Raw genomic sequence first — 16,337 nt, forward strand, 5'->3', positions numbered from 1 at the left:
GATTCCGACCATTTTGAACTTCAAACTTCAAAGTCCAATCGAAAAAAAAAAGTTTGAAACCTATGGACCGGGTTGGCCCACCAAATCGACCCTTCTATCTCCCTATAGTCTATAGACCCGGTCCACAGCCCATCTCTGCCCGCCTCTTCCCTCCTCTCCTCTCCCGGTCCGGCCCGACCGCCCCGACCGCCTCGTTCTCTCCGCCGCCGCCGCCTCCATTCCTCCACCAGTCCACCATCGCCACCTACGCCCAACCAATGAACCAAACCCAACGCCACCTCTTCTGCCTATCAACGCAACCCACCACCGCTGCCGCGGCCTCTGCGCTCCGAAGATCCCCCAAACCCGATCCTCCCGATGGCCACCGCATTCTCGCTGAGCGCTGCGGCCCCGGCCACCGCCCCCTGCGCCGGCCTCCGATCCACCTCGGGTACGCTTCTTTCTATCTGCGTACCATATATGCTCGGATTTCCTAGCTCCCTGGAAGTTTGTGTTTACCTGCTTCGTGTGTTCCCTCTGCTGCAGCGGCGAGGGTCGTATCCGTGGCGCCGGCGGCGCCGGCCGGACGCGGAAGGCTAGTGGCGCGTGCAGCGGTTGCAGTTGCGTGACATTGCTATTTTGAGTCTGTTTGCTGTTTTGCTTTGGTTGCAGCACGCGTTGCCATTTGCTGCTGGTGTGCTGAACTATTTTCTCCGTGTGTGTGTTCTCTTGCGCAGGCAAAGGCGGATGCGCCATCGAGCGCCGTGGTCGGCAAGTCCAACGGGTAAGAACGTTTTACCCCTTGTCTATGGCATCCTAAACTCCAACAAGATCAAGTCATTTATGTGGCAGTTAGTTTCATTTGGTGTTCTATGCGATGTGTGCATATTGAAACCTGAAAGCAGTCATACTCTTACTCTGTAGTTGCATCACCAGTTTCACCATGTGACACAGCCATTGATTTGTACATGGACTATTTGATTGGGTAGCTACCATGGTTCTCAACTTGTTGCATCTGAAAATTGCCTCACTATTTGAGTGACATGAGGCAGGGACATACGCTTGAGAGGCTCCACTTTTTATATGTCACATTATCATATGTTTGATGATTTTTTGTTAAAGAAAAATGAGCAGCCGTAATCTGTCTGTTCTGTCTTTCAATCACTAGTGCACTCACATGTCCCAACAAAAAAAGGCAAATATATAAGTGGACTAAGCAGCAAAGTGTGATTTTGAGCATGGATTTCTAATTCGGCTACAATAATAAATGAATAATACTCACGGGTTGTAGATATCTCTAGGTTATGTAACTATATGTTGTAAGCTTTTATTATGGTACATGAGGTTGTCACCATGAATTGATTGCAAGATGAAATTTGGCACCGAACTTGCTGTGTCGGCTAGTATGTTTTGAACATGTTATCAACCTGAAGTAATTACAGTAGCCTGGAAAATGAGTATTTCAACCTTGTGCCTTTGCTTGCTTAATCTACTTGGTAAATAAAACTGGAGACCTAATATTCTGTTTTTATTGTAGTTGGTACTTGGCAGACTGGATGGGGTACCTGTTTTCATCATTTATTATCCAAGAAGTAAAATCATTGATAAAAATAATAGATCTTAAGAGATTTATATTATGACGCTGGGGTAAACTAGACTTAACACTGCCTCCCATTCAGAAAGATTATTGGGATTTGGGTGTTAACTCACAGTAACTGCAGTTTGTTCATTGCATGAAACTGATTAGTAACCTGTTCTCAGATATATGAATTACAAATCACAGGCCATGTCAGCTTTCAGGGTTAGCAATGTTAGAAATCATAATAGCCTTTGGCTAACCATTCCTCTGTTCCTCTTTTATTGTCTATATTCTTTTTACTGGAAGTATGTAAGGACTGGCGATTTGAATAATATTTGGCTATCCTTGATTTCTTTAGTAATGTGATTTCTTTTGTGTCTGTCTGCAAATTCCTAACGTTACTTAATTTCCTTTCAGTCATGAGTGTTAGGTTTGATCTCCCACGCCATTAGGCTCAACGGCCTTTGGGCCTTGTTCTCGCGCCCTGATCGGGGGCGCCCAACCCTATATGGTTGGTGGGCCCCCGTCGCACAGCGCTATAAAGGAAAGGTGGGGGCCAGGGCTCGCAGTACGAGGTTCACCGTGCCGCCAGTCACCCCACCGACATCCTAACCCTAGACCCGATCTTGAGAAGGGGCGCTGCCAGCGACGGGAAGCACCACCGACGCCGGCAACGCCACCCCGACGCACACGCCGCCGCCGAGGACGCCACAGCGCCGACTCCCTCTCCATCGAACGTCGCTGCCGGCGCGCAGATGGCGTCCGTCAACGAAACCCCGGCCGGAGCTTCGTCCACTACGGCTTTTGATGGTTTGCAACCTATCACCCCCTTTCTCTCTCTCTGTGATCCCGAACACCTATTCCTACTACCAATACATCCCGATCCGATGAACATGACTAAAAACGAACTCTAACAATGGTATCAAAGCCACGGTTCGACAAGAAATCAGATCGGGGAAGTGAAACCGACCGATCTGATGCGGATCGGGAAAGAAAATAGAAAATCGAACCCTAAGACCTAACCCTAATTTCCCAAATCAAATCGGAACAAGGGAAAAGGGGAGGGTCGGATTCTGAGAACCCTAGACGCAAATCCGAAAGAGAGAAAAGGGGAAGAAGAAAGAAAGAAGGGTCGAACCCTAACCCTAATCCTAGTTTTCCATTCGGATGAACGAAAAAGAAAGAAACGAAAGCAAAGAAATCGAATCGGCAAGAACGAACCCTAACCCTAACCCTAGTTTTTCCCATTCGGATAAACCCGAAAAGAACAAACTCAAAATCAGAAAGGGGAAAAATGCGTTAGGGTTAGGGTGCGTCGGATGAACCTTTTCGCTGGTGCGGGAGAAGAAGCCGAGCCGGGGGCGCGGGCTCGCCGTGCTCGGCCAAGGAAGCGCCGCGGCTAGGCCGCTCGACGGCGGCGTGCTCACCCGTTGGGGAGCACGCGCGCCGGCGAGGGGGCCGGCGACGGCGCCAAGGCTCGCCATGGCCGCCCGCTCTGCTTTCCTCGCTCGCGGCTGCTCGGTGGCGGCTGTCTTCGCTGCGGCTAAGAAGAGAGAAAGAGCGAAGAGAGAGAAAGGGGAAGAGCCGAATGACCTAGGGTTTTCAGGCCCCCTGCGCGGCGTTGGTTTTGATTCGGCCGAAGACGGCGCGCGACCGTCTGATCAAAACCAACGGCCATGGATCCTCGGGCCATCGCCGGCCCAGGCGGGTGCGCGGCACTTTGCCGGCCCAGGCCCAGGTTGCGGCCTGGGTGCGGCCTGTGCGCGCGAGGACAGCTGGGCCGAGCCGTTTTCAGCGCGTCTTGGGCCGCGCCGGGCTGAAATGAAAGAAGGAAGAAATAAATTTTCTTATTATTTTCCAGGAGCAATTTTAATGCATATTTTTTGATGAATTTGAATGATTTTGATATAATTTTCTGTGCAAATTTTATCCAACGATATTTTGCTCAGAAAACAATGAATTTTTTAGTGCTTCTGGAAAATAATAATATGAAAAGATTATTAATGTTTTCGCTATGCATGATAATTATTGTTCTCTTTGATTAAATTTGAATCAACGGGATAATTTAATTTTAAGAGAAATGAATTTCTGATAATTTTGATGCGATTATGATATTGTTATTTTCTGACCAACGTTGTTAATAACAATATTATAATTTTGATCCATGAGAAATTGTACATTAATTTTACTTCTGCCCAACGGTGATGTAAAATGTTTGCATGGATGAATTATAAGTTTTAATTTGACCAACGTTGAGTTAAAGCATGAAATTTTATGTATAAATGTTTCTTACTTACTCTGGTGTGATTTCAGGAGGCAAATGCATTGTGAACATTGCCAACATCTCGACACTCAACGGAACCAATCACCGTGTGTGGCGGGAGAATTATGAATTGGAACTTGCGTTGGGAGAGGTCGATTTTGCCATCACCTCACCGTGTCCTACTGAGCCAGAGGACCCGGTGAGATGTAACAATGAATCTGACGCTGATTTCGCTGCTCGAAAGCGTGATCATGCTGAAATAAGAATGAAATATGACCTTGAACATAGGCAATGGACTCTCTCCAACCACAAGTGCCTGTTGGTAGCCAAAGCCACCATAGAAGAACAGATAAGGGACTCAATCCCTGAATGTGCTACTGCCAAAGAATATCTTGAGAAAATCAAGAGTCGGTTTACTGGGTCTACCAAGGCCACAGTAAGTTCACTGATTAAGAAGCTTGTGAATGAGAAATTTACTGGTGGTAGCATAAGAGAGCACATTTTGAAGATGAACACTACGGCATCTAAGTTAAAAGAAATGAATTTGAAGGAGGAGGATTTCCTGATTTATTTGATTTTTGCTTCTTTGCCAAAAGAATATGACACCTTTATTGTGAACTACAATATGCAGCCTGAAAGATGGGGCATAGAAAGACTCATCTCGATGTGTGCTCAAGAAGAGGAGAGGATAAAGTCCTCACAAGGTGAATCTGCTCATTTTGTGAAGGATAACAAAAGAAAGAACTTTAATGGCAAGAATTCTAAACCACAAGGGAAACCTAAGTGGGATAAGGCCTCTTCCTCCAATTTACAGGGAAAGAAACCCTAGGATTCTGAGAATCAGCAGTATGGTGGAGCTGAAAAGGATCAGTGCAAGCACTGCTTCAAGAAGGGACACTACAAGAGGGATTGTCCAGACTTCCTGAAATCTCTGCTAAAGAAAGGTGATGAATTTATTACATTTGTAGATGAATTCCTGTATTTATGTTATGATAAATCCACTTGGTGGGTTGATTCAGGAGCAACTACTCATGTTGCAAATTCTTTACAGGGGTTAAGTGGGACGAGAACCTTGCAAAGAGGAGAAAGAACGATTAAAGTTGCAAATGGAGTGCAAGCCAATGTTGAAGCCATTGGAGATTTTTCTTTAGAATTGAATAATGGTTTTGTACTTAGACTTAAAGAAGTACTTTATGTTCCCTCTTTGCGTAGAAATTTGATAAGTGTTTCGAAACTTGATGATGATGGAATTGATTGCCATTTTGGTGATGGCAAGTGTAAGATACTGGTTAATAATAAATGTGTTGGTCTTGCCTTTCGACAAGACAAGCTTTATTTATTATCTCTTGCTGAGAATGCGAACAATGTATGTGATGAGAATGTGAATGATTCCCCATCTACGGATGTAACTAAGAAGCGGAAGAGAATTGATACTGTCTATTCAAAATTATGGCATTGTCGCTTGGGTCATATTTCGAGGGGGAGAATGGAACGATTGGTTAAGGAATCAATTCTCCCGCACTTAGAATTTTCAGATTTAGAACAATGCATTGATTGCATCAAAGGAAAGTATGTCAAGAAAATTAAGAAAGATACCAAACGAAGCATAGGAATTTTAGAAATAATCCACACAGATATATGTGGTCCTTTTCCTGTGAAAAGTGTGGATGGTTATGACTCATTTATAACATTCACAGACGACTACTCTCGTTATGGTAATATTTATCCAATTAAAGAAAGATCGGAAGCATTAGATAAATTTAAAATATTTAAAGCTGAAGTTGAAAATCAGCACAATAAGAAAATCAAGATAGTACGATCAGACCGAGGTAGAGAGTACTATGGGCGACATACCCCTTATGGCCAAATTCCTGGACCATTTGTAAGGTTCCTACAGGAAAATGGCATAGTTGCTTAGTACTCCACACCGGAGGAGCCTCAGCAGAATGGAGTGGCTGAAAGACGTAACCGTACCTTAATGGATATGGTAAGAAGCATGATGAGTTACTCCACATTACCGATTAGTTTATGGATAAAGGCACTGAAAACCACCATTCACATACTTAATCGAGTACCAAGTAAATCGGTGCCTAAAACACCGTATGAATTATGGACAGGAAGGGAACCCTCACTTAACCATTTGCGTGTGTGGGGCTGTCCAGCTGAGGCAAAAGTGTTTAACCCAAACATAGGAAAGTTAGACTCCAAGACAGTCAGCTGTCATTTTATTGGCTATCCAGAAAGATCGAAAGGATATCGTTTCTATTGTCTTGACAGACATACGAAGATCGTAGAAACAAGACACGTTGTGTTCTTGGAGGATAACATGATCAGGGGGAGCATGGTAGCACGAGAAATCAGCCTACAGGAGAAGCGGGTACATGTACCCACTCCGATGGTCGAAGAACCATTCTTCACGCTACCTGCTGCTGTTGCACCGACAGTGCAGGACACTGTAGTGCCAACACCTGTTGCAAGTTCTCCCGTGGCGACAATGAATGAACATGAGGAACCTGTCCTTGAGGAACCTATAGAACCAAATGTTGCACATGAGGAAGAACAACAACAGCCCAATGTGGAACAAGTGCCGGAGGCACCTAGAAGGTCTCAAAGAATAAGAAGATCAGCTATTACTGATGACTATGAAGTTTATGAAACAGAAGAATGTCAGATGGGGGATGATCCCACCTCATTTGAAGAAGCCATGAGAAGCGACCACTCATCAAAGTGGCTTAAGGCCATGGAAGATGAATTGAAATCAATGAGTACCAATAAAGTTTGGGACTTAGAAAATATTCCTAAAGGAGCCAAAACAGTAGGCTGTAAATGGGTCTACAAAACGAAATATGACTCCTAAGGGAATATAGAAAGATTTAAAGCGCGACTTGTGGCGAAAGGCTTCACGCAAAGAGAAAGGATTGATTACAATGAGACGTTTTCTTCAGTCTCATGTAAAGATTCCTTCAGAATTATAATGGCACTTGTAGCCCACTATGATTTGGAGTTACATCAAATGGATGTAAAGACGGCTTTCCTAAACGGGGATTTGGAAGAAAATATTTATATGGCACAACCGAAAGGTTTTGTCGTAAAAGAAAAGGAAAATATGGGATGCCGCCTGAAGAAATCAATCTACGGATTGAAGCAAGCTTCAAGACAGTGGTATTTGAAGTTTGATAGAACGATAAAAGGTTTTGGGTTTGAAGAAAATGTTGAGGACAATTGTGTTTATGCAAAGTTTAAGAATGGAAAGTACATATTCCTAATTTTGTATGTGGATGATATCTTGTTTGCTAGTAGTGATATCAATCTACTAATGGAAACGAAGAAATTCTTGTCCTCAAACTTTGATATGAAGGATCTCGGTGAGGCCTCGTTCGTTTTGGAAATAGAGATTCACCGAGACAGGAGAAAAGAGGTTCTAGGATTATCGCAAAAGGTATACATAGAAAAGGTCCTGAAGAAATTTAGTATGCATGCGTGTAGTCCTTCACCTGCTCCTACAGTCAAGGGCGATAGATTTGGGGAACATCAGTGTCCCAAGAACCAATATGAAATTGACCGAATGAAAGCGGTACCGTACGCTTCAGCTGTTGAAAGTTTACAATATGCTCAAGTGTGTACACGCCCTGACTTAGCTTTTGTTATCGGGTTACTTGGCAGATATCAAAAGAATCCAGGAATTGAACATTGAAAATTAGTGAAGAAAGTCCTGCGTTATTTACAGGGTACGAAAGGCCTCATGCTTACGTATAGAAGATCTGACTCCCTGCAGATAGAGGGGTATTCAGATTCTGATTATGCGGGAGATGAAAAAAAATCCACGTCAGGATATATATTTACTCTCGCAGGAGGGGCTATATCGTGGAAAAGCTCCAAACAAACCGTAACTACATCCTCGACAATGTATGCCGAGTTTGTAGCATGCTATGAGGCAACGGGGCAGGTGAATTGGCTGAAGAAATTCATACCCGGATTGAAAGTGATTGATGATATAAATGAACCACTGAGATTGTATTGTGATAACAATCCAGCGGTACAGTATGCTCACAACAATATGTCAAGTGGTGCTGCCAAACACATTGACATAAAGTACTATGTTGTGAAAGATAAAGTTCGGGATCATATAATAAATCTTGAGCATATAAGTACAAAGAAAATGCTCGCGGATCCGCTCACAAAGGGCTTACCATCCAACGTGTTCAGAGAACACGTAGCCGGCATGGGTTTAAGGGAAAGCCTATGATTCCCGAACATACGAAGGGCCCAAAGAAAGTTTACATTTCAAAACGGAGAAGTGTATTGTGGCTGTTAGTCCAACGGCACTAATTGCTGTGACGATGGGACAGTTCTATGCACTAATCTGTGATGAAATAGGATGGAATCAAGAAAAATATGAATTGAAAGTTTTGAGTACGAAATTAAAGAACGAAGAATAGATGAGAGATCAAGGGGGAGAATGTTAGGTTTGATCTCCCACGCCATTAGGCCCAACGGCCTTTGGGCCTTGTTCTCGCGCCCTGATCGGGGGCGCCCAACCCTACATGGTTGGTGGGCCCTCGTCGCACAGCGCTATAAAGGAAAGGTGGGGGCCGGGGCTCGCAGTACGAGGTTCACCGCGCCGCCAGTCACCCCACCGACATCCTAACCCTAGACCCGATCTTGAGAAGGGGCGCTGCCAGCGACGGGAAGCACCACCGACGCCGGCAACGCCACCCCGACGCACACGCCGCCGCCGAGGACGCCACAGCGCCGACTCCCTCTCCACCGAACGTCGCTGCCGGCGCGCAGATGGCGTCCGTCAACGAAACCCCGGCCGGAGCTTCGACCACTACGGCTTTTGATGGTTTGCAACCTATCACCCCCTTTCTCTCTGTCTCTCTGTGATCCCGAACACCTATTCCTACTACCAATACATCCCGATCCGATGAACATGACTAAAAACGAACTCTAACAATGAGGTCTTGCTGTTTGAAGCTCTTCGTGAGGCCTTGATAGAAGAGATGAAATTAGATCCAACAGTGTGCGTGTTTGGTGAAGATGTTGGTCATTATGGTGGTTCTTACAAGGTGACAAAAGGTTTGGCTGATATGTTTGGAGACCTTCGAGTTCTGGATATATTGCTGAGAACTCATTTACTGGTATGGGAGTTGGAGCGAGAATGAAAGGGCTGAGGCCTGTTGTTGAAGGCATGAACATGGGATTCCTCCTCCCTGCTTACAACCAGATCTCAAACAACTGTGGCATGCTTCATTACACTTCTGGTGGCCAGTTTAAAATCCCAGTTGTGATCCGTGGCCCTGGTGGTGTCGGTCGTCAACTTGGTGCAGAGCACTCACAACGTCTGGAATCGTATTTCCAGTCGATCCCAGGCCTGCTGATGGTTGCCTGCTCAACTCCTTACAACGCTGAAGGCCTAATGAAAGCTGCCATCAGGAGTGCTGTTTGAGCACGTCCTTCTGTACAACTTGAAGGAGAAAATTCCGGACGAGGAATATGTGCTCTGCTTGGAGGAGGCCGAGATGGTGCGGCCTGGGGAGCATGTGACCATACTCACATACTCACGTATGAGGTACCACGTGATGCAGGCAGCAAAGACTCTGGTGAACAAAGGGTACGATCTCGAGGTCATCGACATCAGGTCGTTGAAGCCGTTTGATCTGCACACTATTGACAACTCCATCAAGAAGACCCACCGCGTGCTGATCGTGGAGGAGTGCATGCACACGGGTGGGATCGGCGCCAGCCTGAGGTCGGCCATCATCGACAACTTCTGGAACTACCTTGACGCCCCCATATGTGCTTGTCATCTCAGGACGTGCCTACACCGTATGCTGCAACTTTGGAGGATGCAACCGTTGTGCAGCCTGCCCAGATCGTGGCTGCGGTCGAGCAAATATGTCAATAGATTGTGTCCTGGCACATTTGAGAGATCATTGTTGCCATGAAAAAAACTTTCCGTTTGTTAGTTTTGCGCTGTAACTTGCATTCGTTGGGGGGTCAGCTATGTACAATTCAACTATGTAGCTGCACGGAGTCGATCTTGTTCCTTTATCTGCGCTATACAATGCCGAATTTGATGGTTTGAACATTTCATTGTTGACGGAAAGAATCATTGTACTAACAGGGCTGGAGTTATATGATTATTGTTGATTTATATTGTCCCAGAAAAAAACATTGTATCGAGAATTTGACCACAGCTACTCCATAGCAAGATCAGTGTGGATCCTTGGAGGGTCAGATGCCATGAACCAGTAAGTCTCCAGTCCAGGAATGCTTCACATACTGCACTGGTCGGTGAAAGACCCAGAGAAATTCTCCGAATGACACAGCCCATTTATCTGAATATTGGTCGGTAAATTGGCAACTGATGCTTGTATAAACGGCCAAACATGGGCACTACAGTACAAATTAGCGTTCAACATTGAGGTGTATAAGACCATATCAAAATGTTCACGATACAACCTTCTCTGTGGTTGGAGGTGACATTCCATTGAAATAACTTGAGGCCATGGATGTTTGTGACCAGAATAACTTTTTGAAAAAAAAAGGTACTCATTGGTCCATCAACTCAACAATGTCCGAGGGCACATGAGTGCAAGGGTGAGCTCTTCATAGAGTAGCAAGTTATACAGGTGATCGCAAAACAGGACGAACCATCTTTTGGTAAAAAGGCAACAAGGGCAGACAAAAAACCTCAGGCCAACAGTGCAATCATTATCATGTTGCACTCAGGCAAAAGTCACCAAAAATGCTACCATACCGCAGTAGGGCAGTGAGTCATATCCACAGTTGCTCCTTGCGGTACTCTCTCACAATGACCGGTACACTAGTGGGCGGAAGCTGCAACAGGAAACAACACAATCAATATTTGACCAAATGGGCCACATGTTACCTATAAATCCTAAACAAAATTGGAATGAACTGGGCATCCATGGACCATGTATAACTGCAGAAGCCAACGAGCTCAGGATAGTATAGAGGCAAATATCAGTGAGAGATGTATAAATATCAGCAGCCTATGTATACAGAACAAAAAAAGTAGGCATCCATGGACCATGCGCACCATTATGTACAAATAGATTACAAGGTCAAATTAATGTGATGACAAATATCAGATTTTTATAAATTATACAAAAACACAAGTATAGAGGCAAAGAAATACATAATGGTGCGTCACTGTTAGTGTGTGAGGCAAAAGGTTCCCGAACAGCAGGAAGTACAAATGTACAGGGGACATCATATGTGTAATTGCTTGGAGTTTAGAGTGGCATGGCCTACCCAACTCAGCAGATTAGTTTGGTGCAACAGAACACAACCAGTTAACCTAGTTCAAAGGTCAAGCATTACTTGGTTCATAAATAAGTTTCCAGCTGCTTCTACAGAACTGTGCAAGTGCCGTGAGTAATAAATATTCAAAGAGAAAACACTATGTTGAAGATGTTGGATACATTATGATTAATCTGAATGTAGCCTATGTATACAGAACAAGACGCCTAATAAAAACAGTTCAAGCAGATTAAACTATGTTTACATGGTTGAATAGATTCACTGATAAAAAGGACACATGTTCTATTGTTAACAACTGACTGCAGTAACTAGTTGCATTATGTTAAAAAAGAGAACATTTGCACCGATATTCAAAAAATAATAACCTAGAAGATTGATTATAGTGAGAAGCATATCTTACCATTCCATAGTCTGTTATGATCATCGACACATAGTCAGGCGGGGTGGCATCATACCTATTAGATGTGCAACATTATTTACACTGAGGGGAATAGTATCAGAAGGAATTGCTGGTCTATAGAATTCAGAAACATACGTTAAATTTAGCAATTGGAGATTTGCATTGTCTGCCCAGTTCTTAAGATGGTCCTCTGCCTTCCCAGGAATTTTCAAAATGACATCTGGATCGCCTGAGTAAGAAAACTCACGTCAAGTCGTCAAGTAGTTCTCATGCATGAGGTGAACATATTCATAAACGACAAAATATCCATACCAAGCTCATTAGCACATATAGAATCAAGTTGCACTCTCTCATGAAACTTGTATGCCTCACAACAAACCAGAACTGGAACTCCAAATGCATGTGCAACCATAGCCACTGATGCTGTCCCAACTCGAGAATAAACTGTCCCATTTGATAATATTGATGAGGCACCCAACAAGACTTGAGTTACTTCATGCATGATGTATGAGATGGCATATATGTGTGTATATGTGCAGGTGATGCCCTTTGCCACTAATCTCCGCAGCAATGCCTGTCCCTCAAGCTTTGGGCGAGAATCTACCACTACAACTCGAAAGTTCTTCCCAAGTTCATGAGCATAGTCCAAAATCATTTCAACAACTGATGATGATCCGTATGTCAGTAAGACATCATTGTCTCTGACCTTTGTGATGGCATGGCTGACAATAGCTTTATCTGCAAGAACTATCTTCTCATTTATAAAACGATCAATATCAGACTGAAGACTAGTTTTGGCTTCAGACTCTGACAATGCATGTGGTAGCTTTGCAATCCTGCTCTTCAGAAACCTAATAGCATTGCCCATGCTGATTGAAAGAGGCCTACACTCAATAAGAAATGACACATAACTGCTGATTTTTGCAGTCAGATCTCTGCTGAGAGTTTTGTTTGGAGGTGTAGTGTAATCTTTTATTGCCTCTCTGAATGCAAGAAGCATTGCTATGCAACGACCATTACCACCAGATACTTCACCAGATAAATATTGGAGCCCAACCTGAAATAGTAAAAGTCCAGATGAGTCAATCAGATTTTACCAAAATGGACAATAATCAGTTTATTTAATTTTTATTAGCTATTTTCTTTGCTACTCAGAAGTCAGCACCACCAAACATCTAAGCAATCAACAACAATAACAATAACAACATAAATCTAGCTCGCAAACTAGTTTTGCCTGGGCCTAAATGGTATATTTTAACCAGAGTACAACTCAATAGTAAACAGGGATCACCATACACCATTAAACATTTACAGCACAATATATAGCTTAGATTAAAGTTCAGATGGTGCGTGCAGAAGTGATTTCAAGGAACAGATTTTCTAGAATTCAACAATGTGCAGAAGACAAACAGGGCTAGTCATCTGGGAAATGCAATTCTATTGTCATGGAACTCTGCTTTCCTACATTCCCAACAAAATTCATAATGAATCAAAAACAAAACATAAGCCTTAGTGGCTTAGCTCTTGTGCAACGGAGGCTTATCTTTAGTATTCTTCTTGTATATAGAGCTAGAGCACATACGAACGTATTATGCAAAGTCTTTGGCAGGTGTACATATTTAACATTATCTACATTTATGGATATTGGAAAGAGAAAAAGAAGGCTGAATTGTATACAAAAAAACAACTTAGGTGCAGATACATGACACATTTCAAGGACAAAACAAGTTGAGGGTGTCTTGAGTTTCGGCCCACGTCAAAATTCTTAGGACCAGGAGAGCAAGGTAATCCAGCATCCGGTGATTAGTAAGTCAGCAATGACTGTTTCATCATGATCAACTATCCTCGTATCTGTAGAAGTAACCCAACAGTTGCATGTTACATAGCTTCCTACACCTTAGTCCTACTCCAAATGCATGAAGATTTTGCGTGGGTGAAGAATAGATCATTGACTAATCCTACTCGAGATCGATAGTAGGAGTACATAAATGTCAGGGTAGGTTTAAAACACAACAGTTACCTTGTATACAGAAGGATGCATTGGTTCTAGTTGAAAGAATTTTGACTCGAGGTCAGGAAGCTGAGTGCCATGCACGTACTGAGGAAGATGCCTGAACAGTTCAACTCTGTTTCGAGCTTCCGATTGGTTGACTACTGCACGTTTTTTTGCTTTCTCCACCTTATGCACATCATCAAACTGCATGCGGGGATGAGGAGCATCTAACTTTCTCTCTCTTTCTGGAGGACGCTCAGTAGCCTTCTTCTCAGAAGCAACTGTACTTGCAGCTTGTGGCACATCTTTCTTCTGAGCAATTTTTGCTTGCTTGGACATCGCAGCACCAGCAGATTTTCCTGATTTATCTGTAAATGCAAAGTAATGTGAAAAATATGATTGGGTGCTATGCTTGCATTACACACGTGCAAGATCACCATAACAAAGTTGAGCATATTCATAGGCACATTTTCTACCACCAAACCCTAGGCCAACAAACAAAAAATAAACAGTCGGACATGCTGAGAGGCTTTGTGTGATTCAAGCAGCGCTCCACAAAACCCTATGTCAAGATAATTACCTGCCTCCTTCGCTGCAGCTTTAGCAGCACGTTGAGCCTCCTGAATTGCACGTCTCTCTGCCTTCGAGGTTTTCTGCTTTTGTGGAATAGATGCTGGAGCAACCTCATTCCGTACTTCAGCCAAACCACGCTTGTTTTCTTCTGAAACAAACTTATGTGCACGTATATAAATAAAATTGTCAAATAATTTTCTCAACAAATTTAATAGATATTAACCATTAAGCCAAAATTAATATACAAAAACCCAGCAAAACTACAACTTTCTGGTTTTCATTCATACATCCCCAAATAACCTTTATGCTAAAAAACAACAAAATTTCAGTTAGGTAGAATCCTATTATGTATCCAAGTCAGCTGAAACGTTGAGTCAGAAAATTTACTAAAAAAAACAATTTTCTTCACTTGCTCCCTCCTCACCACACTTGAGAGGCACAACCGACAGTAAGTTGCTGCTTCCCACAAGCCCTAGCACCTGGCAGTACGAAGATCCATGGAAAAAGTGGTTGAGAATAAAGGAGAAGCAGTTGCCCCTCATCGTGTCATCATTAAGGTTTCTTTTCATTTGGGTGAATATGTCATGTACCCAAAAACTTAAATGCTTTTGACCTTTTATTATCTTAAAGAAGTTAGAAGACCACTCATGACCAATCATAGCTAACAACCTTAATTGCGCTTCTAGCCAGACATTCTAACACCACTTGTGACCAATTCATCAAGAGAACACAAATCTACGTAGAAGCAACACATTTCTGGGCCTCCACACTCAACGACCTTATAGTAATATCAAGGAGGTTTTTAAAGTCTAATGTCCTTTAAGGTCACAGTGGACGTGCTCTAATATACACTCTCCATGCACAACCTGCTCCAGGTAAACCATCAAAACAATGGTTATATTTGAGTTTGGCAACCGCACTGTGAGACCGTATGTGCCTATCTAAAAAACAGTCCGCCCCCACCATGGGCTGGATGTCTCCCTCAGCACGTCTGTTGTACAAATGTGTGCATGCAATTCCTAAGTCACCTTCTTAAGTTTAGTTTTACAAAAGCATTTCAGGTACTAACATTTCGCGAATAAGACTACATCTAGATGTCACAGATTATTTATGTGCATATTAAGAGTCCAGGCGGGTTTCAGAGAGAAGCAAGTTCACTTTGCTTAGCTTAAACTTTCCAGTATTGATTGCATGGCCACGAGCCTTCCTATTTTGAAGGTAAAAACTGAGAAGATCCTCTGGTTCGTTACCATGACAGCATAAACTGGTCTCGTTTCCCCCCAAAGCTATATGTGCAATGGCAATCTCATCATTTGATAGAGCGAGGCACAGAATTACCTAGCTCCACAGCAGAAGGCGCGCGTGACCAGGAGTCGTCGTCGCCGATCTCGGACGCGACGTCGAGGCGCGGGGACGAACGCACGGGCGCGGAAGTGGCGAGGACGACGTCGGCCGCCGCGGGGGAGGGTGGGCCCGGGGCGAGGTGGTCGACGTGGCGCGGGGGAGGGATCATGACGGGGGTGAGGCGGCCCGTGGCGAGGTCGTCGGACGCCGGCGGCGACCCCGCGGCGGGCCTCTGCTGCGCCGATGGCGCCAGGACCGCGGCGGCGGCGGGGGGCAGGGGCTCGGACGGCGCGGAGGCGTCCGGGGTGAAGAAGCCGACCTGGCGGATCTTGGGCTCCACGCCGCCCGACGAGGAGCGCGGCGGCCGGCGGAGATCCATGGCCTGGCCGCGGACGGCACGGCGCCGAGGGTTTGGTTGGGGGTTTGGGGCGGCGCTCGACTCGAGACGAGGAGTGTGTGAGGCGCAGAGGGTGGGGGATCCTCGTGCGGGGTCCGGCTGAGCACGAGCGATGGTGGTGGTGGACCGGGTGCAGGCGGCGTGATGAGCTCTGACGTGCGCGAGAGCCTGGGTCATGGGCGTTGGTGGGCGTGGTCTGCGGGCGTCTATTTTTTCTCCCCCACGAGAAGAGGATGGAGGTGTTCGGGCCCGAAGGCTGGTGGGGTAATTGGGCCGAGTAGAGCTTTGCATCACATCGGGCCGCTTTTATGTGGACCAAAAACAAGCCTATGGCGCTTGAACAATCTTACTGAGTAGGAAGAGCACGCTGCTATCTCTTGTGCATTCTATCCACGATATTGTTCCTAGATGGCTAGACTAGAAATAAAAGGTACTTGTTGCTCGAAAAAAAGAAATAAAAGGTACTTATCTACTATACTAGTCCATATATACTCTCTCCGTTTCAAATTATAAGCCGTT

General features: G+C 44.5%; 2 protein-coding genes and 1 pseudogene across 4 annotated transcripts; 2 read left to right on the forward strand and 1 right to left on the reverse strand.

Moving 5' to 3' along the window:
• Nucleotides 1-144: 144 nt before the first annotated feature.
• LOC136537875 (pyruvate dehydrogenase E1 component subunit beta-4, chloroplastic-like) lies at nucleotides 145-5,276 on the forward strand. Of its 3 annotated transcripts, none has more exons than XR_010779149.1 (7): nucleotides 145-430; nucleotides 526-599; nucleotides 717-763; nucleotides 1,976-2,368; nucleotides 3,872-4,525; nucleotides 4,636-4,765; nucleotides 4,873-5,276. XR_010779149.1 is itself a non-coding variant. In XM_066529942.1 (4 exons), exons 1-4 carry the CDS (start codon nucleotides 358-360, stop codon nucleotides 1,617-1,619), a joined length of 297 nt encoding a protein of 98 aa, XP_066386039.1. In that variant the 5' UTR covers nucleotides 145-357; the 3' UTR covers nucleotides 1,620-1,949. The 3 variants fall into 3 exon arrangements, 1 of the variants encoding a protein (XP_066386039.1); XR_010779164.1 differs by having other exon boundaries at nucleotides 3,872-4,257; nucleotides 4,453-4,765; XM_066529942.1 differs by lacking the exons at nucleotides 1,976-2,368; nucleotides 3,872-4,525; nucleotides 4,636-4,765; nucleotides 4,873-5,276 and adding an exon at nucleotides 1,517-1,949.
• A 3,507-nt stretch (nucleotides 5,277-8,783) lies between these two features.
• On the forward strand, nucleotides 8,784-9,945 carry LOC136537780 (pyruvate dehydrogenase E1 component subunit beta-4, chloroplastic-like; annotated as a pseudogene).
• A 257-nt stretch (nucleotides 9,946-10,202) lies between these two features.
• Nucleotides 10,203-15,896, reverse strand: LOC136537693 (uncharacterized). The gene is made up of 7 exons (XM_066529682.1): nucleotides 15,416-15,896; nucleotides 14,085-14,225; nucleotides 13,532-13,872; nucleotides 11,824-12,568; nucleotides 11,647-11,740; nucleotides 11,512-11,566; nucleotides 10,203-10,664 (listed from the first exon to the last, which is right to left on the reverse strand). The coding sequence occupies exons 1-7, from the start codon at nucleotides 15,798-15,800 to the stop codon at nucleotides 10,602-10,604; spliced, it is 1,824 nt and encodes a 607-aa protein (XP_066385779.1). The 5' UTR covers nucleotides 15,801-15,896; the 3' UTR covers nucleotides 10,203-10,601.
• Nucleotides 15,897-16,337: the final 441 nt, after the last annotated feature.

The sequence above is a fragment of the Miscanthus floridulus genome, chromosome 1 (genome assembly GCF_019320115.1).
Source record: "Miscanthus floridulus cultivar M001 chromosome 1, ASM1932011v1, whole genome shotgun sequence".
Classification (NCBI taxonomy): Eukaryota; Viridiplantae; Streptophyta; class Magnoliopsida; order Poales; family Poaceae; genus Miscanthus; species Miscanthus floridulus.

Excerpts from the sequence above, each read along its gene's own strand:
- LOC136537693 (XM_066529682.1), bottom strand. The coding sequence starts at position 15,800 with ATGGATCTCCGCCGGCCGCCGCGCTCCTCGTCGGGCGGCGTGGAGCCC. Across the intron at positions 14,226-15,415 it reads GCCTTCTGCTGTGGAGCTAG|AAGAAAACAAGCGTGGTTTG; the intron begins GTAATTCTGTGC and ends AGTTTGTTTCAG. Across the intron at positions 11,741-11,823 it reads TATATGTGCTAATGAGCTTG|GCGATCCAGATGTCATTTTG; the intron begins GTATGGATATTT and ends TTTCTTACTCAG.
- LOC136537875 (XM_066529942.1), top strand. The coding sequence starts at position 358 with ATGGCCACCGCATTCTCGCTGAGCGCTGCGGCCCCGGCCACCGCCCCC. Across the intron at positions 431-525 it reads CGGCCTCCGATCCACCTCGG|CGGCGAGGGTCGTATCCGTG; the intron begins GTACGCTTCTTT and ends CCTCTGCTGCAG. Across the intron at positions 600-716 it reads TGGCGCGTGCAGCGGTTGCA|GCAAAGGCGGATGCGCCATC; the intron begins GTTGCGTGACAT and ends TCTCTTGCGCAG.